This window comes from Hyla sarda, chromosome 4 (assembly GCF_029499605.1).
Source record: "Hyla sarda isolate aHylSar1 chromosome 4, aHylSar1.hap1, whole genome shotgun sequence".
Classification (NCBI taxonomy): domain Eukaryota; kingdom Metazoa; phylum Chordata; class Amphibia; order Anura; family Hylidae; genus Hyla; species Hyla sarda.
Window position 1 is genome coordinate 9,852,666 of NC_079192.1, and position 24,175 is coordinate 9,876,840.

Genomic DNA, 24,175 nt, shown 5'->3' on the forward strand with positions numbered 1-24,175 from the left:
GGCTCTGGAAAGTTAAACAGATTTGTAAATTACTTCTATAAAAAAAATCTTCATCCTTCCAATAGTTATTAGCTTCTGAAGTTTTCTGTCTAACTGCTTAATGATGATGTCACATCCCGGGAGCTGTGCATGATGGGAGAATATCCCTTGCATGATGGGAAAATATCCCCATAGGAGCTGGACAGCTCCCGGGACGTGAGTCATCAGAAAGCAGTTAGACAGAAAACAGCAACTCAACTTCAGAAGCTAATAACTATTGGAAGGATTAAGATTTTTTAATACAAGTAATTTACAAATCTATTTAACTTTCCGGAGCCAGTTGATATATAAAAAAAAGTTTTTGCTTGGAATACCCCTTTAACCCCTTAAGGACCCAGCCATTTTACACCTTAGGACACGGTCATTTTTTGCACATCTGACCACTGTCACTTTAACATTAATAACACTGGGATGCTTTTACTTATCATTCTGATTCCGAGATTGTTTTTCGTGACATATTCTACTTTAACATAGTGGTAAAATTTTGTCGATACTTGCATCCTTTCTTGGTGAAAAATACCAAAATTTCATGAAAAATTTGAACATTTAGCATTTTTCTAACTTTGAAGCTCTCTGCTTGTAAGGAAAATGTATATTCCAAATAATTTTGTTTTTTATTCACATATACAATATGTCCACTTTATGTTTGCATCATAAAATGTATGAGTTTTTACTTTTGGAAGTCACCAGAGGGCTTCAAAGTTCAGCAGCAATTTTCCAATTTTTCACAAAATTTCCAAACTCACAATTTTTCAGGGACTAGTTCAGGTTTGAAGTGGATTTGAAGGGTCTTCATCTTAGAAATACCCCACAAATGACCCCATTATAAAAACTGCACCCACCAAAGTATTCAAAATTACATTCAGTAAGTGTTTTAACCCTTTAGGTGTTTCACAGGATTAGCAGCAAAGTGAAGGAGAAAATTCACAATCTTCATTTTTTACACTCGCATGTTCTTGTAGACCCAATTTTTTTATTTTTACAAGGGGTAAAATGAGAAAATTTATACTTATATTTTTAGCCCAATTTCTCTCGAGTAAGCACATACCTCATATGTCTATGTAAAATGTTCGGCGGGCGAAGTAGAGGGCTCAGAAGCGAAGGAGTGACAAGGGGATTTTGAAGAGTACGTTTTTCTGAAATGGTTTTTGGGGGGGCATGTTGCATTTAGGAAGCCCCTATGGTGCCAGAACAGCAAAAAAAAAAAAAACACATGGCATACCATTTTGGAAACTATACCCCTTGAGGAACGTAACAAGGAATAAAGTGAGCCTTAATACCCCACAGGTGTTCACTAAAATATCTGTTTCCCCCCAAATTTCACATTTTTGCAAGGGTTAATAGCAGAAAATACCCCCCAAAATTTGTAACCCCATCTCTTCTGAGTATGGAGGTACCCCATAAGTTAACCTGAAGCGCACTAAGGGCGAACTACAATGCTCAGAAGAGAAGGAGTCATATTTGGCTTTTTGAGAGCAAATTTTGGTCGGGGGGCATGTCGCATTTAGGAAGACCCTATGGTGCCAGGACAGCAAAAAATACCCAAATGGCATACCATTTTGGAAACTAGACCCCTTGAGGAACATAATAAGGAATAAAGTGAGCCTTAATACCCCACAGGGGTTTCACGACTTTTGCATACGTAAAAAAAAAAAATAATAATTCAGTAAAATGTGTTTCCCCCCCCCCCCAAAATTTCACATTTTTGCAAGGGTTTATAGTAGAAAATACCCCCAAAAATTTGTAACCCCATCTCTTCTGAGGATGGAGGTACCCCATAAGTTGACCTAAAGTGCACTACGGGCGAACTACAATGCTCAGAAATGAACGAGTCATATTTGGCTTTTTGAGAGCAAATTTTGCTCGGGGGCATGTCGCATTTAGGAAGCCCCTATGGTGCCAGGACAGCAAAATAACCCGCACATGGCATACCATTTTGGAAACTAGTCCCCTTGAGGAACGTAACAAGGGGTACAGTGAGCATTTAACCCCCACTGGTGTCTGTCAGATCTTTGGAACAATGGGCTGTACGAAATTTTTCATTTGCACAGCCCACTGTTCCAAAGATCTGTCAGACACTTGTGGGGGGTAAATTCTTACTACACCCCTCATTACATTCCGTGAGGGGTGTAGTTTCCGAAATGGGGTCACATGTGGGGTTTAGTTTTTTTTGCGTTTGTCAAAACCGCTGTAACCCCTGTGCAAATCACCTCAAATGTACATGGCGCACTCACCCTTCTGGGCCTTGTTGTGCGCCCCCAGAGCACTTTGCGCCCACATATGGGGTATCTCCGTAGTCGGGAGAAATTGCATTACAAATTTTGAGGGTCTTTTTTCCCTTTTACCTCTTGTGAAAATGAAAAGTATAGGGCAACACCAGCATGTTAGTGTAAAAAATTAATTTTTTTACACTAACATGCTGGTGTAGACCCCAACTTCACCTTTTCATAAGGGGTTAAAGGAGAAAAAGCCCCACAACATTTGTTAGGCAATTTCTCCCGAGTACGGCGATACCCCATATGTGGCCCTAAACTGTTTCCTTCGGGCTCCGAAGTGAGAGAGCGCCGTGTGCATTTGAGGCCTGAATTAGGGATTTGCATAGGGGTGGACATAGGGGTATTCTATGCCAGTGAGTCCCAAACAGGGTGCCTCCAGCTGTTGCAAAACTCCCAGCATGCTTGGACAGTCATTGGCTGTCCGGCAATACTGGGAGTTGTTGTTTTGCAACAGCTGGAAGCTCCATTTTGGAAACAGTGACGTACCAGATGTTTTTCATTTTTATTGGGGAGGGGAGGGGGGCTGTGTAGGGGTATGTGTATATGTAGTGTTTTTTTACTTTTTATTTTATTTTGTGTTAGTGTATTGTAGCGTAGTGTTTTTAGGGTACAGTCACTCGGGCGGGGGGTTACAGCGAGTTTCCCGCTGCGGGTTTGAGCCGCCGCGCAAAATTTGCTGCATCGCAAACTTGCAGCCTGATACTCACTGTAAGCCCCCTGCCCATGTGAATGTACCCTGTAAATTCACAGGGGGGGGGGGGGGTAACCTCCAGCTGATGCAAAACTACAACTCCCAGCATGCAAAGTCTATCAGTGCATGCTGGTAGTCATAATTTTGCAACAGCTGGAGGCACACGGGTTGGGAAACACTGAGTTAGGAAACAGACAATGTTTCCTAACCAGTGTGCCTCCAGTTGTTGCAAAACCACTACTCCCAAACATTCTCAGGCATTCTGGAAGTAGTAGTTTGGCAACATCTTTAGAGTCAGATGTTGCCGAACTACAACTCCCAGCATGCTTGGAGTTGTAGTTTTGCAACATCTGGAGGACTACAGTTTGCAGACCACTAATACAGTGGTTCCCAATCTGTGCCCTTCCAGATGTTGCAAAACTACAACTCCCAGTATGCCCTTACTGTCCAGGCATGCTGGGAGTTGTAGTTCTGCAACATCTGAAGGGCCAGATGTTACAGAACTACAACTCCCAGCATGCCTGGACAGTAAGGGCATGCTGAGGATGTGTAGTTTTGCAACATCTGGAAGGGCACAGTGGTCTCCATACTGTGGACCTCCAGATGTTGCAAAACTGCAACTCCCAGCATGCTCGGATGCCAAGGGCTGTCTGGGCATGCTGGGAGTTGTAGTATACAGGGTCCCATTACAGCAATGCATGTCGCTTTACGGCGACGTGCATTGCTGTAAAGGGCCCGACCGCAGCTGAAGAGAAACTCACCTGTTGCCGCCACCGTCTTCATCGCCGGGATCCGGGTCTTCAGGGACGAGGTAGGTACCGGGGCCGGGCCCCAGCACTCCCCCGTCCCCCGCCACGTCCTCCGGTCTTCCTCACGTCCTCTCCGGACTTCCAGGGGCCGGGCAGGGCAGGAGGAAGTAACCCCCCGCGATTGGTAGGTTAGCTAACCGATGGATCGCAGGGGATAGGAGGAGGTGGCAGGCTTGCCACCTCACTTCTAGCCTCCAGCATGGTCCCGGATGTCTGTGACAACCGGGATCATGCAAAATTACCGCTCGGTCGGGTCCCAGAGACCCGATCAGCCCGGTATCGCCACAGACCGCAGGGGTGATTTCCCTTGCGATTTGCGACGATCACCGACATGGGGGGCCTACATGGCCCTCCTCGGCATTTGCCCTGAATGCCTGCTGAAGCATTTCAGTAGGCATCCGCTTCCGATCCCCGCCCGGCGCGTGGCAGGGGCCGGAATTGTCCATGACGTACGCGTATGTCATGGGTCCTTAAGTACCAGGTTGTCATGACGTAAGCGTACGTCAAGGGTCCTCAAGGGGTTAAAGAGGTACTACCGTGGAAAACTTTTTTTTTAAAATCAACTGGTGCCAGAAAGTTAAACAGATTTGTAAATCACTTCTATTAAAAAATCTTAATCCTTCCAGTACTTTTTATGGGCTGTATACTAAAGAGAAATCCAAAAAGAAATGCATTTCCTCTGATGTCATGACCACAGTGCTCACTGCTGACCTCTGCTGTCCATTTTACGAACTGGAGAAAATCCCCATAGCAAACACATGCTTCTCTGGACAGTTCCTAAAATGGACAGCAGAGGTCAGCAGAGAGCACTGCGGTCAGGACATCACAGGAAATGCATTTCTCTTTGGATTTCTCTTTAGTATACAGCCCGTAAAAAGTACTGGAAGGATTAAGATTTTTTAATAGAAGTGATTTACAAATCTGTTTACCTTTCTGGCACCAGTTGATTAAAAAAAAAAAGTTTTCCACGGTAGTACCCTTTTAAAAGGAATTTACTAAAGCATCAACGAGAACAGTGAATACGTCATCCATTCGTAGACAGTACATGAAATCTGAATATCCAATAGTAAGTTTCAATATGCAGAAAATCCTTTCCAAGTTCTGTATCCGCATCCAAAAGAAAAGAAACAGAATGACAAGACAAAAGATGAGTGAACTTTTTGAAAAGTTTGGTTCGCCCGGCTCGGCTCGCTCACAAGACAAGACATCTGTCAAAATCAAAGCACCTGAAAACCAAATAAGCAGTGAATGTCAGCAGTGGTATCGAGAGGATCAAACATGGATGGACCAAGTATCATGGTATGAGAGCATACAAGTTCAGAAGAGGGATCAGCACTGGATGACCTCTCGTCCTGGGCAGGAGTATCCAGTAGATTGCCAACGCTATGTCACAGATAGATTCCGAGTAAGGATACAGCACCAGTAGACATGGTCCAGTAGTTTGCAAGCTGTGGTCTTTATTGTGTACAGGAACACACGTGCAACGTTTCGTCCGAAACGTTGCACGTGTGTTCCTGTACACAATAAAGACCACAGCTTGCAAACTATTGGACCATGTCTACTGATGATATGAGAGCAGATTTTCCACAACAAATGAAAAAATTAAATAACTAATTTACCCCCCCCCCCCTAAGTTACCCAAGAGGACCATGGAAATCTTCCTTATTATAGCATTCAGTTTACTCAAACAGTGACATAATATATGAGTAACGTCATTCTATAATAACTCTTTATATAGCGGACACAGATTCCACAGTGCTGTACACTCATAATGGTCCTTGTCCCCACTCACAATCTAACTTCACCTATCAATATGTTTTATTAAATGGGTATTCCAGGCCAAAAATTTTTTTTTATATAAATATATATATATATATATATATATATATATATATATATATCAACCGGCTCCAGAAAGTTAAACAGATTTGTAAATTATTTCTATTAAAAAATCTTAATCCTTTCAATAGTTATTAGCTTCTGAAGTTGAGTTGTTGTTTTCTGTCTAACTGCTCAATGATGATGTCACATCCTAGGAGCTGTGCAGTTCCTATGGGGATATTCTCCCATCATGCACAGCTCCCGGGACTTGACATCATCATTGAGCAGTTAGACAGAAAACGTCAGAAGCTAATAACTATTGGAAGGATTAAGATTTTTTTAATAGAAGTAATTTACAAATCTGTTTAACTTTCCGGAGCCAGTTGATAGATATAAAGAAAGGTTTTGCCTGGAATACCCCTTTAAATATATGTTTTATTAAAACCGTAGATGTTGTCCTTGGTGGGATTTGAACCTTGGATCCCAGCACTGAAAGCCGTCAGCGCTAACCACCAAGCTGCTGTGCTTCTATAACAAACTTCTGGAAAGAATTTCTATGCTTCTTTCTCTTTATGTCATTCAGTTTCCAATCTATTGTAGAACAGAAGCGTTTTCTAGGTATCTATCGCCTCCAATAAATCAGAACTGAAGGGAGAAGCCAATGGTGTAGTATATATTTTTAAGCGTCTGGCATGACAGCAGTACCATAATGAAATAGTTGGCTTGGGTAACATGAGACCACACCTTCTTTATAGCAAAAAGTAGAACTCCAGGGGCTAGACGGGCGCTCAACAGCCAAGTAGTAGAACAAAGACGTTTATTCACCCATAATGCAACGCGTTTCACAGCACAGTTGCTTCACCAGGCATGGTTAGGTGAGTTCACAACACACTATATATACACCTAGGATATATAGGGTGTATATATTGTATATATAGGGTATATATATAGTGTGTTGTGAACTCACCTAACCATGCCTGATGAAGCAGCTGTGCTATGAAACGTGTTGCATTATGGGTGAATAAACGTCTTTGTTCTACTACTTGGCTGTTGAGCGCCCTTCTATCCCGTCTAGCCCCTGGAGTTCTACTTTTTGCTATACTTGACGAGACGTGGAGTGGCTGCTGACATCTCATTTCTATTCTACATTCTGATCCATTGTTGCACTTGGTGGAGTGTAACTCATTGCGGTAAGCGCAACATCCACCTAAACTGTCTTTTGTGCAACAACGGTATCACACTGCGGAGCACTGTCTGTCTTTTGTTTCTAGAACACCTTCTTTATATAAGACACTATTTATTCCAAGATAATGGTATATCCAGACAATTCCCCAACCCAGGCCTGCGGTTGGCTCTTGGCAAGGAACATTTTGGTCATGCCTGTAAAGAATGAGCAAAATGCATTTCGGTACGTCAAATCAAAAGCGTGCGTAGCTTTGTGAATTATCCAGAAATACATCTCTCTACATTCTTCATTTATCATAGCAGAACAAACATCCAATTCTGCTGTCGATCATTTCCCTTTGTTTTCCTCTGCACTAGAGTATTGAAAAGTAGTGTATGCTTCTCTTAACGTATCGCTTGCTATTCTATAGGCCTGAGCAATTTAACATTTGAGCGAACTAACATATGAAGAACAGCTTTAGCTGCATCCCAATATAAAAGTGGTTGAGCGACATGGATTAATCTTAAAGAGTACCCGTCATATGCTAAACTTCCCCTAATACCCCCCCAACACCCCCAGCTGCCCCTGACTCTCTCTGACACTACCCTGGTATTTGTTTTTTTTTACCTAAAAACAGCTTAAAATGACCTTATTCCCTATGAGCTCTGCTGCTCATGCTGCCGGCCATCTGTGAGAGAGGAAAGGGGAGTGGCCTGGCAGGCTTAACGTCACATGAAGCCTGACCGGGCTAACTTCCGCCCTTTCTCCTCTATGCTGCGTTTCCTCTCGAGAGCACACATAGAAGCTCAGCAGGGGGCAGGTACGGTGAATCTCCTCCTCCCTGATATGAACTGCACGTGCCATACACAGAGGAGAGAGATCGGAGGACAGACCTGCCATGTCCTGCAGCACTAAGGTTGCACACAGCGGGATGAAAAAGGGGGAGATGCAGGGGGCAGGGATATTTAAATTAGGTGCGCACCGCATGCGCACGAGCACTGTGCTGGCTCTCTGCCTGTTTCATATGTTTCAAAGCCAGGTTAAAATCTAACAGCCACAAGGGGCACCCCTGTCACATGCCCTTTTTGCAAGACCATTATCGGTAACAAATAACCTGGTGAATATATTTCCATGGTCGGTCTGGAATACAAACCGGTAATGTTAGTACAAAACTGTCCCGTAATATCACATTTATCTAACGCCACACCCAACCAGGACCAGTTCACATTGTCTAAGGTCAACAGGCCAGGTGAATAGGTCAATATTTTTTGTCATTTACAGTTGTCCATTTGTTACCGCTGAACGTCCCTGTATAAACTGTCTATTCTTTCTGCGGCATCAACACGGATGGTGCATTTCCAGGAAGCCCTAGCGCTGACATGTTCTGTTGGCACTCCACTGTCAGGGGAATGTCCGAATGGAAATTTTCAGTGCGGTCATTCGTCTGTGTAAACATAGCCTCACATGTTTGGCCTGGGAGATCTCTCTTTGCAGTGTCGCCCCCTACATCTGATTGTCCTATCGCAGGCGGTTTATGTGAAGTGGGCACCAGACAGCCTATGTGGGCTGCTTGGACTAAAGGTCAAATTCCAATTTTGCCATTAACCATGTTTCTTTATTAAGAAGGGCAAGGTGGGAGGCAGATCTCTGAGTGCACATGCTGCATCTTTTAGAGGCAGAGAAAGCATGCTCTTCCTATGGGCTTGAACTGGGTCGCGGTTCTCAAGATCGCGTAGAGCTTGATGACAAGGTAGGTGAGAATTTGTGAGAACTCCTTTAACTTCTGCGTTAACCTGAGATGATTTATGCACTAATAATATACCCAGGGAAATTATGCCAATTTTTTATTTAAATTTTTATATATTTATTTAAATGGGCTCTGTCATAAAAACAATTTTTTGCTATTGCACTCCTTATGGTAAGTAAAATAATCTTTCTCATGTAATTTGCTTAAAAAATACCGTATTTATCGGCGTATAACACGCATTTTTAAGGCTAAAATTTTTAGCCTAAAGTCTATCTCCGTGTTATACGCCGATAAGCCGCTGCAGTTCAATGATTTAAAGCGGGCGCTTCTCTGCCCCTGCCTGTCCTGTGGTCTAGAGCCCTGCTGCTGCCGCTTCTCTCCCCCTGGCTATCGGCGCCGCTGCCCCTTCTCTCCCCCTGGCTATCAGTGCCGCTGCCCCGTTGCCTCCCCCATCCCCGGTTGTATAATTACCTGTTGCCGGGGTCGGGTCCGCTCTGCTTCTGGCCCCCGATGTGGCGTCCCCGGTGTCGTTGCTATGCGATGCAAGACACAATGACGAGTGAAGTCAGTCGTCATTGCGTCGCACCGTGCAGCGCATAGCAATGAAGCAGGGGATGCCACACCGGAGGCCAGAAGCAGCACGGACCCGACCCCGGCAACAGGTAATTATACAATCGGGGATGGGGAGGCAATGGGGCAGCGGCGCCAGCAATGGGTGCCGCTGCCCCTTCTCTCCCCCTGGCTATCGGCGCCACTGCCCCATTGCCGGCGCCGCTTCTCTCCCCCTGGCTATCGGCACCGGCAATGGGGATAGCCAGGGGGAGAGATCGGGCAGCGGCGCCGATAGCCAGGGGGAGAGAAGGGGCAGCGGTGCCGATAGCCAGGGGGAGAGAAGCGGCGGCAGCAGGGCTCTAGACCCCAGGAAAGGCAGAGGGAGAGAATTGGGCAGCGATGGCCTCTCTCCCCCTGCCTTTCCTGGGGGCTTCTGCGGGGTCAGAAACAGTATATCGGGGTGTACACATGCAGACACACGCACCCTCCTTTTACCAAGGATATTTGGGTAAAAAACTTTTTTTACTCAAATATCCTTGGTAAAATGAGGGTGCGTGTTATAGGTCGGTGCGTGGTATACCCCGATAAATACGGTATTTTCTATGTTTTATTTGTGGGTAAAAACGCTGCCACTAGGTGTCTCTCTACTTGTCCAGAGCACATTTCCCCCTATCTCTTGCACAGACTTCGGACTCCTGCTGGCCTGGCAGAATTCCAAAATCAGGAAATTTAGTCTGGAGTGGTGAGGAGGGTGCTTGCAGCATTTTAAAATCACAGCTCATCTCACACTGAACTGCTCTGGGCTGTGTGTAGCAGAGTGAGGAAGGAAGTTCTCCCCTGTATGGCTTCAGATGATGTCATGCCTGCTGGAGAATACCCTTCCCAGCCTGGGAATCTGACTGAGACTAAGCAGAAAATACAGAGCGATATCTAGGATGAAACCTAAAAAATTATAAAAATAAAGGCAGGGGTGGTTTATCATGATAGGGGCAGTAAACTGGGAGGATTATAAAATTTAACAAGATTATGACAGGTATTCTAAGAGAAATGCATGGGGTTCCCTTGCATTTTGATAACCAGCAAGATACAAACCAAGCAGCAGCAGCCTAGTATTACCAGGGCATGAAGGCACATGGATTTTGGTCCTTTCTGCCATAATAACACCAACCTGAGGCCACCCAAGTCCACAGAATAACTTTTAACGCTCTGTGACTGGCATTCAACTATACCAATATCTCTGGGGGCAGTGGAAAGCTGAGTAATAACTGGGTAAGACTTAGCTCCCGTTTGGTAATGGATGTTGTATCAGACAGCTCTTTTACTAAGCAAAAGGAAAAATGTTTAAAAAAAATCTGACCAATTCCAACATAGAAAAAAATAAAAGATATGTATAAAGGCTAATTAATTAGCCTGCATTTTTGGGAGGGGGCGCGGATTCCCTATAAGAACCCGCGGCCTTACCTGTTCCTGACGCCGCAGGTTTGTCACGTGATGAGTGGTCAGCTGACACACCGAGTCAGCTGACCGGAAGCTGTCTCCAGTGGTGCGGTACGGGTAAGTGGCCGGGGCTGGCCTGGGTGGCGGCGTTTCTCCGCAGCCACCTATCTGGAGGTAAGCCGGAGTCTAAGGGGTGTACCCTCGGCCAGGCCCCGGCCCCAGTTTCATCAATGGGGGGACACGCGTCCCAGGTGGCCTGTTTTCTTCTACCAGCCGGTCAGGCACGGCAGTGTATTGCGAGTCCCCACCAGCAGTGGGACTCGTGATGGGGGCATGCTGCTGTTGTCTGGGGATGGCTGCACGAGTCCTCGCTCCCCCACGAACCCCCGGGGCAGTACGGAACTGGCATTTCTACAGCCGGGTCGGTGCTGTCACCTCAGGTTTTCTGCCTGGTAACTGGCCCCTGCTTGTTATATTGGGGGAGCTTACAGGCTATCATCATACCCCCGGCGCCTGTCATGGTTATGTAGTGTCTATTATGTGTCGGTTAATGGGTCCACAACGGTATGGTGGGAGATTAGTCACATGCTGGCACGTTCTCTGGCTGCTCAGCTCTGCACTTTACCATATGGGGTTAATTATATGTCGGTACGTTCTCTGGCTGCTCACCTCTGCACTTTACTATATGGGGTTAATTATATGCTGGCACGTTCTCTGGCTCCTCAGCACTTTACATTAAGGGGTTAATTATATGCCGGTACGTTCTCTGGCTGCTCAGCTCTGCACTTTACTATATGGGGTTAATTATATGTCGGCACATTCTCTGGCTGCTCAGCTCTGCACTTTACTATATGGGGTTAATTATATGCCGGCACATTCTCTGGCTGCTCAGCTCTGCACTTTACTACATGGGGTTAATTATATTTCGTCACGTTCTCTGGCTGCTCAGCTCTGCACTTTACTATAAGGGGTTAATTATATGCCAGCACACTCTCTGACTGCTCCGCTCTGCGCATTACAGTAAGGGGTTAATTATATGCCAGAACGCTCTCTGGCTGTTCCGCTTTGCATATTACAATAGGGGTTAAATATATGCCAGCATGCTCTCTGGTTGTTCTGTTCTGTATATTACAGTAGGGGTTAATTATTCACCAGCACGCTCTCTGGCTGTTCCGCTCTGCATATTACAGTAGGGGTTAATCATATGCCGGCACGCTTTCTGGCTGCTCCGCTCTGCACATTACAGTTAGCGGTTAATTATATGCCAGCACGCTTTCTGGCTGCTCCGCTCTGCACATTACAATAAGGGGTTAATTATATGCCAGCATGCTTTCTGGCTGCTCCGCTCTGCACGTTACAGTAAGGGGATAATTATATGCCAGCACGCTTTCTGGCTGCTCCACTCATACACAGTCCAGGGGCTTTGTCACATACATGCATGCATGTTCTCTTTACAGGTATGGTGATACGGTCCCCAGATCGATCCTCTGTGACCAACACTTTGTCAGCAAGGTTGGTCCATGGTAGTTGAGGGGTCACTCAAGGGTACGTGTATATTGTCCTCATACTCGCAGGATAAACACTGTACACACGTCCGAAGGGTTTATACTGTATTCACACTCGCAGGGTTTATACTGTACTCACTCTCACAGGATTTATACTGTACACACAGTCATAGGTTTTTACAGTATACACGGTCGTAGGATTTATATTGTACATGCGCTAAGAGGGTTCATACGGTACACTCGCTGCTAGTATTTATACTGTACACACGCTCGTAGGATTTATATTGCACATACGTTCAGAGGGTTTATACTGTACACTCGCTGGTAGTATTTATAGTGTACACACGCTCATAGGATTTATATTGCACATACGCTCAGAGGGTTCATATGGTACATTCGCTGCTAGTATTTATACTGTACACGCGCTCGTAGGATTTATTTTGCACATGCGCTCAGAGGGCTCATACTGTACACTCGCTGATAGTATTTATACTGTACACACACTCGTAGGATTTATATTGTACATGCGCTCAGAGGGTTCATACAGTACACTCGCTGGTAGTATTTATACTATAAATGCGCTCGTAGGATTTATATTGTACATGCGCTCAGAGGGTTCATACAGTACACTCGCTGGTAGTATTTATACTATACATGCGCTGGTAGGATTTATATTGTACATGCGCTCAGAGGGCTCATACTGTACACTCGCTGCTAGTATTTATACTGTACACACGCTCGTAGGATTTATATTGCACATACGCTCAGAGGGTTTATACTGTACACTCGCTGGTAGTATTTATACTGTACACACGCTCGTAGGATTTATATTGCACATACGCTCAGAGGGTTTATACGGTACACTCGCTGCTAGTATTTATACTGCGCACACACTCGTAGGATTTATATTGCAAATACGCTCAGAGGGTTCATACGGTACACTCGCTGCTAGTATTCATATTGTACATACGCTGGTAGGGTTCATACAGTATACACGCTCGTAGGATTCATACTGTATACTCGCTCGTAGAATTTATACAGTATTCTCGCTCGTGGGGTTTATGCGGTATACACGCTCGCAGGTTTATGCTGTAAATACGCTCAGAGGGTTTATACTGTACACTCGCTGGTAGTATTTATACTGTACACACGTTTGTAGGTTTCATGTTATACATACGCTTGTAGGAATTATACTGTACATAACACACTCACATACATACGCTCATAGATTCATGTACTTATGCTGGTAATTTATTTATGCTGGTATTAATTACAGTATACCGTTCTTACGCTTGTGTTATACGTTACATCAGCTTGTTACTTTGATACTGTGGATAAGTGTTTATTGCCACGGTATTATTTTCAGTGGGCGTTCGTTCATATAGTTTGTTCAGGTATACCCACACACAATTAATTGGTCTATACGCTCAGGGTTTTATGCTAATGTCAGTTTATTTAGTTCTCACACTTAATAGTGTTTACAGTGCACTTTTGTAAATTCTTTGTAGCATCCGCAGTGCATATAGTTGCATAGCATTGGGGCTCATGCGTTCCTCACTTAAGTATTTAAACAGCTGTTGCGGTCGGGGTATCAAACCTACCATGTCAGCAGGGGGTGGTACTCAGTAGTTTTCTGACACGTATTCAGAGTTACAGCCTCGTGACCCATAGGTGGTTTATACCCTTCATACCTGCCATGCCTGCAGGGAGATACCTGGTGTAGTTGCTGTTGATGTGTTTTCAAAACAATATCACGACACATAGGCAGTGCATACCCATTATGTCTGCCATGTCTGCATGGGGGTACATTGCATAGTTGTTGTTACTGATACGTCTTCAGAACAACAATAACAAGACACATAGGTGGTGTATACCCATTATACCTGCCACGTCTGCAGGAGAATACATTGCATATTTGTTGTTACTGACACGCCTTTAGAACAACAATATCCCGACACATAGGCGGTGTATACCCATTATGCCTGCCACGTCTGCAGGGCGTTATATTGCATAGTTGTTGCTACTGAAACGTCTTCAGAACAACAATAACGCGACACGTAGGCAGTGTATACCCATTATACCTGCCATGGCCGCTATAAAAAAAAAAAGGGGAATTTCGCTTCAGATCAGTACTTTCCAGTTGTTGTACAGTAGGACAGACATCGTATGTATAAATCCATGTGTTGTATTATACATCAATGCTTTATGCAATTATATACTTGTACTGGGCATATGTGTGGAAAAGTTGCTCTGTGCATCTGCTCATATAGTTTGTTCAGTGCATATGCTTACTCATACAGTTTACTCTAGCCATTCATTCAGTTTGCCGGTGCACACACTTGAAGTTTTGTACATATGCCTATATAGTTTGTCTGTGTATACGGTCGTGGGTTGTTTGAGCATGCGGTCGGGGTGTTAGTGAGGTACATATAGCCTTGAAGGTCATGCCGGGCCCTCGTTCATACTGTCATGGTCAGCATATGGGTCAAATAGTCATGCTAGACATACATTTAGATTGTTCGGTACACATTCATAGGTTTATTAGGCACACGCGTTTCATGATGTCTTGCTGTGCTATGTTATGGTGTTTAGACCATACACCCATGTTTTTGACACTGCGCAGGTTTTTATGGCATTGGGCGAATCTGTGCACGGATAATCCGGTGAGTTACCAATTTTTGTAAATATTGAGTTGTGCATACGTGAATAGCTGGGGTTCGGTTTATTACTTGCCAAGTTGACAGGTCTAGCATGGTTACAACTTGTTTCAGCTTTAAATTCGACTAGACCAGTCATGTTTACAGATCAGTCGGGATACAACCTGACACGTCTTCAGGTTGTTGACAATGTCATCATATACGTTGTGTTATTCAGCTTTTGGGCTATGCACAGGGATATAGCTTTACTTTTCCATTTTGAATTGACACATCTATAGGTCAATCATGGTAACAACCTGTCTCAACTTTAGGTTTACGTCAATACTAGTAGTCATACATGTTGGTTGAAGCTTTTAATTCGGCTAGACCAGTCACGTCTACAGCTCAGTCCGGATGCAACCTGACACGACTTCAGGTTGGTGACATCATCTTTGTATACATTGTTTATTCAGCAGTTGGGTTAGGCCACAGGGATAGTTTATATATTCATTGTTAATTGCTTTGCCTATAGGTCTATCATGGTTACAACCTGTTTTGGTTCAGGTTGACGGTCATACTATTAGTTACAGATTTGGTCGAACTTTTCATTTATTTCGGCCGGTCACGTCTACAGGTTGGTTCAGTTAAAACCTGACACGTCTTCAGGTTGGCGGCAACGTCACTATGTGTCCATGAGTGTACATTTTTGTCGTGCATAAAGGGATGTAGCTTGATTCTGGGTGGTTGGGTTGATTTAGGTTGACGATGATGGTAATCACATGTTGGTTGAGTTTCATTGTCACGTTTGCTGCATAAGTGGTTTCATTGCAGGACACATCCACGGGTTGGTTACAGTGATAACCTCACACAGGTTTAGGTTGGCGATTAGGTAGTCATTTGTGTATACACATTGTTGGCACTTTAAGGTGTGCATACAGACATAGGGTTGTTCACTGAGTCTTTCCACGTCTACAGCTCACAGTGAGCTTCCAACACGCAGCCTGGAATACTCACATGATATTTTACATTAGAGTCCCATCACTCGCCATTTTATTCCTATTTGCATTCATCGGGTTTTGCCACTCTTCTTTGCACCTAGCATAATACTATCAAAGTATATCTGTCTTGTATCCAGCATAATATCACGTTGTCTTGCTCTGACAGGGTGTCCCAGGCCATCGAATCTGCTCTGAAGTCTGCGCAAAGAGGGAGGTTAGCAAACCCTCAAGCCATCAGCCCTGGCAGCTGGCTTAGTTAGTTGGTCAGCTGGCGCTTTAGGTGATTCCCTATTAGGACATCAGGATAGCTTAACATTAGAAGCCACGCTGTTCTTGAATTTGTCGAGGTTTCCTAAGGTTTAGGGCAATTACATGTAGGTGCATGGCCGTAGTTACCTTAATTTCGTTAGGATGCAGGTTTTATGCTTGGAAATCGCATAGCAGTAGAATGTCATTGTCCAGTCAGGTTATCATCATTATCCCAAGTCCCACGAGTGATGCTCAGCTCGAGTTGGCAAGCTTTGCTTCCGCATGTTTAGGACCCAACGGGATCAGCCGCAGCTATTCTTTAGGGGGGCGGCACTCACTACTACGTTGTTTGTCAGACATGTACGTATTCTTGTCAAATGATTTGTAGTGATCCGGCCATTATATCCAGTCATTCTCTAAGCATTGGGGCTGCTGTACAGATGTCACATCACGGTGGGCCACCATATGTTGTTAAGAAATCTGGGTGCTGGGAATTCAGTACTACATGCACTATACCCCAATTCCATAGTCAGTATTGCACAATGCATTCCAGTCATTGGTGACGTGGTTGTTTCGCATATTAATAGCACTTTGTTCTGATTCTGTTTTTTTTCCCTCTATTTTTAAGGTGTACTCCTACGCTGCAGTATATCGCACAACTCTACTGCCTAGATAGGTTACAGGATTTAGTAGGGAGTAGGAGTTTAGTTAGAGGTTCAGTTAGGTAGGCTCGCCATACTAATGAGCACCGACCACAAGTATAAAGGCTAATTAATTAGCCTGCATTTGTGGGAGGGGGCGGGGATTCCCTATAAGAACCCGCGGCCTTACCTGTTCCTGACGCGGCGGGTTCGTCACATCCCACTCAACCCTCCCACAATATAATTCTCACTCCATGACTATCATTACTCATCAGTGTGTGCCCTCTATTTTTCAGGTGTACTCCTACGCGGCAGTATATCGCACAACTCTAACTGCCTAGATAGGTTACAGGATTTAGTAGGGAGTAGGAGTTTAGTTAGAGGTTCAGTTAGGTAGGCTCGCCATACTAATGAGCACCGACCACAAGTATAAAGGCTAATTAATTAGCCTGCATTTGTGGGAGGGGGCGGGGATTCCCTATAAGAACCCGCGGCCTTACCTGTTCCTGACGCGGCGGGTTCGTCACATCCCACTCAACCCTCCCACAATATAATTCTCACTCCATGACTATCATTACTCATCAGTGTGTGCCCTCTATTTTTCAGGTGTACTCCTACGCGGCAGTATATCGCACAACTCTAACTGCCTAGATAGGTTACAGGATTTAGTAGGGAGTAGGAGTTTAGTTAGAGGTTCAGTTAGGTAGGCTTGCTATACGTATGAGCACCGACCACAAAAGATGTTTAAGCATATGTTAAAAAACAAAAACAATATTATACTTATCTATCCCTGGTGTAGTCTTTTCTGGGGTGATAACGAGCTGATCAGTGGGCTTCACACAGCTCGGACCAACACTGATTATGTGAATCAAGGTGATCAGTAAGGGTCTCAGCAGTTGGCCCCCCCAACAATCACCATACTGTACTCTATCCTGTCAATAGGAGAAAACATACTGAGATAGGCATTCAATACCACTTAACCCTTTTTTACAGCACAAGAGGCATCCAGTATGCAATACAAACTGGGCCCTTAGCCGTATAGCCATTGGTTCAGCACAGAAGCTGAATGTGCTCCACAAGCTGGTGTACCCATTGCTCTTAAGGTGCGAACACCAAACACAGCAGAGACTGCTATCATTTTCAGAGGAACCTCAGCTCCTACACAGTAAAAAGCAATGCTCTATGCACAACTGTTTACTGTATGCCCTATGGAGATAGTTGGTGATACTATTCAATGCCACTCATTTTCTGGGAGATCTAGGTGGTGGCCACAGAGGCGGCAAAGGAAAATGTATTTTATGAGCACAGCATCAGATCGGGAGGCTGTAGGAGGGAGGGAGGATGTAATGTCTGGCTCTGGCACTACACGAAGAGTTAAATGACTCTAGTTGGGCTGGAGCTGCTGGGAACTCATCTGTATCGTCTGATTGTGGTTTTCAGCTTGTCTACCTATAAGGAAGGTGTATCCCTGATCACCTGCCTATATAAGCTAAGGAGCAGAGATCAATCCAGTGTCCATAAAAGGTTATACCTTAGCTGACACCTCCTGCTTCCTGGATACCTGCTTTTTTTTATCTTTGGCTTTTCCCTTGACTTTTCTCATGCTCTGCATTACTGTACTGTGCTATTTCCTGGTACTGACCTCGGCTAGATTTGACCGTGTGTGTCTTATTGTATCTCTGTTAGTTTGTGTGCCTCCAGCTGTTCCCAACCCATCTGTCTTTGTATTTCATTATTTTGACAACACTACCCCAGCACTTAGCAGTGAGGGATTTTCATCATGGTTGTCGATCCATCACTTAAGGCAGAGAGGCAATAGGTAGGATCAGCAGATGTGGGTGAGTTAGGGCTTCACTGTTCCCTGCCCATAAGTGACACCTGATGTTTATTTCCCTTGTCTCTTCTGTGTAATGTTTATCATTCAAGAAAAGAGAATCAAAGTCACTCTTGTAGGCAGGCAGACCTACACTGGCGAAGATGGTGTTTGTGTGTGTAGGGGTGGGGGAGGTATTACTTTAGTGCATTCAATGTAAAGGAAGAGAAGTCAAGCGCAGGCTCTAAACAAAATTCTTTATTTAAAGATGCGTTTCAGATGCGGTATGCATCCTTATGCTGCAGACATAGACAATGTACAAGACTTGTTTTGGCTGTGGTATGCAGCCTAAGGCTGCATACCGTGGCCGAAACACGTCTTGTACATTGTCCCTGTCTGCATCCTAAGGCTGAATTTTGTATGGAGCCTGCGCTGGACGTCTCTTCCATTACATTGGATTTTGCTAAGGGAGTGGAGTTGTCTCTGTCCAAGTCGCGGAGGAGGCAAAGGGGTGGGCTGATTATCACTTGTATGTGATACTTTAGTGTATTATTACAGAAGGTATATATATGGAGACCTATGTGGAGAGTAGCAGACAGATGTACAGAGATAGTCAGAGATCAGGTCACTCTCTTGGCCTTGTACCCTAATGCAGCTTTGGACCAACACTAAACTAATTCACAGCGTCTAAAGTTTTCCGCTTCCATTTTTTTTTTCTTCATCTTTGACATCTTCCCATGTTTTCACATCTAATTATGTTTTAAACCAAGAATTAAGAAATAAATAATCTCAATTTAGTTAATTGTTTTGTATTTCAGGTCCGCACAGGGGAGTCCTTTGGGGATCTCTGTGGCCTAGAGCATGCTACAGAGGAAAGTATAAATGATCGTGTAATGATGGCAACACCAATGATGTCTGACAACTTATCCGGCTGCACAAAGCTCTTTACGAACATCATGTGATACATTTCACTCATAGAATACACAGGAATCCATCTTCAACACATATGAATGTTCTGAACAGCAGAGATAAAGCTAAGGTGAGCACCAACCTACAGACAGCGCAGAGTCAATGGTTTCTGGGTCATGTTATCAGAACAGGCTGCTCCAACTGCATGGTGATCTGCTCCATCAGATTTTTTGAATATTTTTTTAAGGACCTGGAATGCATCATATGTTTAAGGAGTTATTTTCTGCCCCTAGACATGTTATTCCCTATCCCGGCGGACAACCCCCCCCCCCCCCACACACACACACACACAATCTCCAGGCCAGCACTGCAGCTCTACTGTCACCAAAGCCTAGGGCTTCTGTGACTGTGATGTCACGCCATGCCCCCTCCATTTATAACAGCCAACACGCCTCCTCCTATAGACATGAATGGAGGGGGCATGGTGGCTGTGTTCACCAGTCATCCGGCACAGAGCAGAGTTCGGTCTGTGCACCAGATAACTGGGGTGCCGTGGCAGAGATCGTGGGAGTCCTCAGCGGCCGGACCCCCGCGATCAGACATGTTATACCCTATCCTTTAAATAGGGAATAACATGTCTAGCAGCGGAGTACCCCTTTAATAGTAAATTATGTAATGACAGAAACGGAAATATGTACAAATATTATGAACAGCCCAACTCTAATATTGATATTGGTGCTGATACAGTTGGGAACGAGAACTAAGGCACATTGCTTATCTATGTGGTAAAATCTGGTCAAAAGATGGTTAGTAGTGGTCACCAGGAGGTATTTTGTCCACTTTTCTTCTTTTTGTCATTGACGATATTAATAGATCAAAAGAATTATGTAAAATAAGTAAAATATTAGCTTGAATGTGAGATGTTACAGGTAAACCCTTAATCTAGTTGTATGTGTTCATACGAATATGGGGAGGGAGAGAATCATTTATGTAGACTATGTTTGTGTTTTAACTTAAAGGTGTACTCCAGTAGAGAACAATCAACTGGTGCCAGAAAGTTAAACAGATTTATAAATTACTTCTATTAAAACATATTAACCCTTCCAGTATTATTCAGCTGCTGTATGCTCCAAAGGAAGTTGTATAGTTCTTTTGTCTGACCACAGTGCTCTCTGCAGAAACTGTCCAGAGCAGAAAAAATTCCTTATAGCAAACCTCTCCTACTTTGGACAGTTCCTGACACGGACAGAGGTGTCAGCAGAGAGCACTGTGGTCAGACTGGAAAGAACTATACAACTTCCTTTGGAGCATACAGCAGCTAATAAGTACTGGAAGGATTAGGATTTTTATATAGAAATAATTTACAAATCTGTTTAACTTTCTGGCACCAGTTGATTTAAAAAAACAAACAAAAAAAAAACAATGTTTTCCACAGACATTTTTACTCTTTGTAAATTGTACAAATTGTAAATTGTACCAATTGTAATTTTGTAATGACATCACTCATTGTACCATTAAATGTATGGTGAAAGCAACAAAAATATTATATATATGTGTTGGAAAATGTAATTAAAACCTTAATTTTGCAACTTTTGGAGGGTTTGTTTTCACGCAGTGGCAAAACTGACATTTCTATTCTGTGGGTCAATGAGGGACATTTATCAATGTTTGCTTATGTATTCCTTTTTTAGTAATTTTTTCTTTACTTTCTTTTTGCTTATGTGTGACTTATTTATCAACTGGTTTCAGCCTGTTGATAATTTTCTTTCACGTAAGCAATTTTTCCTTTTTTACTTTGGTTGTAGCTTTTTCTGCTCCATGTTTGAGCTGGAGTAAATTTAGTCAATTTTTAACCCTGTTGCGACTTTTTTTTGCGCAGTTGCGACTGTCGCAGTTAATAAATACCTGACTACCCGTAGTCCATTTTAAAATTATTACTACATAGTTAATTTTTGGAAAACTTGCTTTTCTCGCTTTCCAGTCAAAATGTTGCACGAAAAATTGCGTAGTCGCAGTTACGACAATTTTGCGACAATTATAGTAAAGAAAACCTGACTAAACCCGTTGATAAATGTCCATAAATATGATTAAAATGATCCCAAAGTTTACACATTTTTCTATTACTGTACTACAAAAAAAGAAATAAGATTTTTAAATAGAATTAATTTACAAATCTGTTCAACTTTCTGGCACCAGTTGATTTAAAAAAAATGATTTTTCCACCAGAGTCCCCCCTTAAGAAGATTAGTATTCAATGATGTCTTATGAACCTGGATAAATATACTCGGCATTAATTGTTTATGTGTAGAACAGTGATAAAAGGAGGGATTCTTCACAGTTTAAGAAAATTTTTTCAATATTCTTCACAATGAGGGTAAAGCTTCACATATTACAATGATTGATCCTTTCCATATCTTTCCCCCAGATGATATTGGGAAATAATGTCACCTCCATCATCCTTCTTGGATTTTCAGATCTTCAAAGCTTTCCGATTTTGTTCTTCTCACTATTTGTCCTTATATATTGTGGGACCATCACAGGAAACCTTCTTATCCTGGTCTTCTTTTTAGCCAGTAAATCTCTTCAGTCTCCCATGTACCTCTTTATTACACAGCTCTCATTGTGTGACATTTTGGTGACTACAGATATTTTGCCCACTCTCCTTCACACTGTACTCTATGGAGGAGGCTCGGTGTCTTTTATTGGCTGCATCCTCCAGTTTTGTATCTTTGCCCTATCAGAGTGCTCAGAGTGTCTTCTCCTGTCACTGATGTCTTATGATCGGTATCTGGCCATCTGTCACCCCCTCCATTATCACTCCGTAATGAACCATGTGTTCTGTGTGACCTCAGTAGTTGTGATATGGTTGATTGGTATGATGGTGATGTTGATTGATGTCATTTCTATCTTAAGTTTTCATTTCTGTGGACGGAATGTTATCGACCATTTCTACTGTGACTTAGAACCACTAGTGCAGCTCTTCTGCTCGGATACATCCATCATTCATGAGCAGATTCTTATCATAGGAATCTTAGTTCTCATGGTACCTTTTATAGTAATTGTGCTGTCCTATGTGTACATTGCCATCACCATTCTGAAGATCCCGTCCATTACTGGAAGACAGAAAGCCTTCACCACTTGTAGCTCCCACCTCACTGTAGTTTCCATATTTTATGGGACATTGATCATTTCTTACATGTTTCCAACAAAAGGACGATCCCTGATCCTTAATAAGTTCTTGTCTTTGATGTATACTATGGTGACCCCCCTGCTTAATCCCATTGTATACACTCTGAGGAACAAAGACTTTAAAGAAGCTTTTCGTAAAATGAAACTTGGTCTCTGATTTTGATCATAGAAAAGACACACCTTCACTTTCATTTGATCCACCAACAAGCATGAACTCCCCAAGGTATCTTGCCCACCTTCCAGACACAGATGGCTTCTTCATTACACACCCCTGTCTCTTCATTACACACCCTTGCGTCTTCAATACACACACCCTTGTCTTTGCGCTTTATCATTCACAGCGCAGCAGCCGGCATAGGAGGAGAGGTAAGCCCTGCGGCTACCTCAGCAGTGGATTGCCCCCACGATCGCGCTGCGGTCGGGGTGGCGATCCACCCCATTGGACCACCAGGGATGGTTTAAATGTCACTTTGGACGCCGCTGTGACAGCGGCGATCTAAAGGGTTAATGGCCGGCCCCGGCAATCGCCGCATGAAGGCTATGAATGCTGGCCCCCAGCTACAGGAATCAGCTGGGGACCGGCCGTTATGGCACGGGCTCGAGTCGGGAGCCCGCGCCATACAACGGTTGCCATCTCAGGATGAGCCGGCTCATCCTTAGACAGCAACCGGTTAAACGTGCCTTGTACCTCGTTAAAAGACAACAATGCAGTTCAAAGCATTGAAAGTTAAAGTTGGCTAGAAGGTTAGTTAAAAATTGCCCCAAAAAGATCAAGCAAAACTCAAAAATTGTGTATGGTAAAGGAAATGTTGGAAAGTGGTAGATGACAGAAGACCCTCTGCCAGTAAAAATGTTCGTGACGGTGCCAGCATTAGTACATGTAGCAGCAACAGCAGCCAATTGACTGGTGGCAGTAGCAGCAGCTGGGGGCTGGCCATTCTCACTATCCCAAGTTCTCAATGACTGCCAAAGATTTTATGGTCTCACATGTCGTGCGGTAATAACTCAATTATGAATTATGGTCATAAAAATATTAATTATGAAAAATTTAAAATTATGAAAATTATTAAAAATATAAAAATTATGACCTAGTGAATTGTAGACAAAGCCAATCAATACAATTCCCATCTGAGTCCGACTATTTCCTCAGATATTAACAAGTTATTTTTATGACGGGATGACATTAACACTTAAGGATGTAGTTTTGCAATATACAATATAAACGGGTATTATAAAGTATGCAGATTTATCGGTTTTAAGGTTATAAACATAAATGAGTATTAAACACAATGATATATGCAAATAAATATCAATTAGATATTAGTAAACAGTACAAGATTGTTAATTGACTACCTATAGTGGAACAATACATGTGAGTAGTAAGTAACTTGTTACAATGAAACAAAAGCTACTAGGTTAGGAATATCACATAAGAAAAAGGTTACATATCACTGCGTCCAGAGCAACCTCATGATATCAAGATGAGCAATATCTAATTATAGACATATCAATATGGAATGCTAAATACACTCCCTGTCCCCTTCTAACCAACTACAAATCACATGACTCCAAGAATGAGCAAATCCATAAGGATATAAACATGGAAGAACTATAATATACTTAGACACCATTCTGGACTATTTAACATGATCTTGGTAAGACTATTAAGACAAATAGCGGAGTTTTATGATCTCGCTA

The 24,175-nt window shown here is 43.4% G+C and overlaps 1 protein-coding gene across 1 annotated transcript; it reads left to right on the forward strand.

Annotated features, from left to right (window-relative positions):
- Window positions 1-15,036: 15,036 nt before the first annotated feature.
- Window positions 15,037-22,634, forward strand: LOC130367235 (olfactory receptor 11A1-like). The gene is made up of 4 exons (XM_056569639.1): window positions 15,037-15,114; window positions 15,211-15,312; window positions 19,198-19,269; window positions 21,714-22,634. The coding sequence occupies exons 1-4, from the start codon at window positions 15,037-15,039 to the stop codon at window positions 22,632-22,634; spliced, it is 1,173 nt and encodes a 390-aa protein (XP_056425614.1).
- The last annotated feature ends 1,541 nt before the right edge of the window (window positions 22,635-24,175 follow it).

What these genes read in the sequence shown, in the direction of transcription:
- LOC130367235 (XM_056569639.1), top strand. Translation starts at nt 15,037, where the DNA reads ATGTTGGTTGAAGCTTTTAATTCGGCTAGACCAGTCACGTCTACAGCT. An exon ending in TCGGCCGGTCACGTCTACAG is followed by an intron (nt 15,313 to 19,197) that starts GTTGGTTCAGTT and finishes TTTGTATTTCAG; the next exon opens with GTCCGCACAGGGGAGTCCTT. An exon ending in AGGAAAGTATAAATGATCGT is followed by an intron (nt 19,270 to 21,713) that starts GTAATGATGGCA and finishes TCTTTCCCCCAG; the next exon opens with ATGATATTGGGAAATAATGT.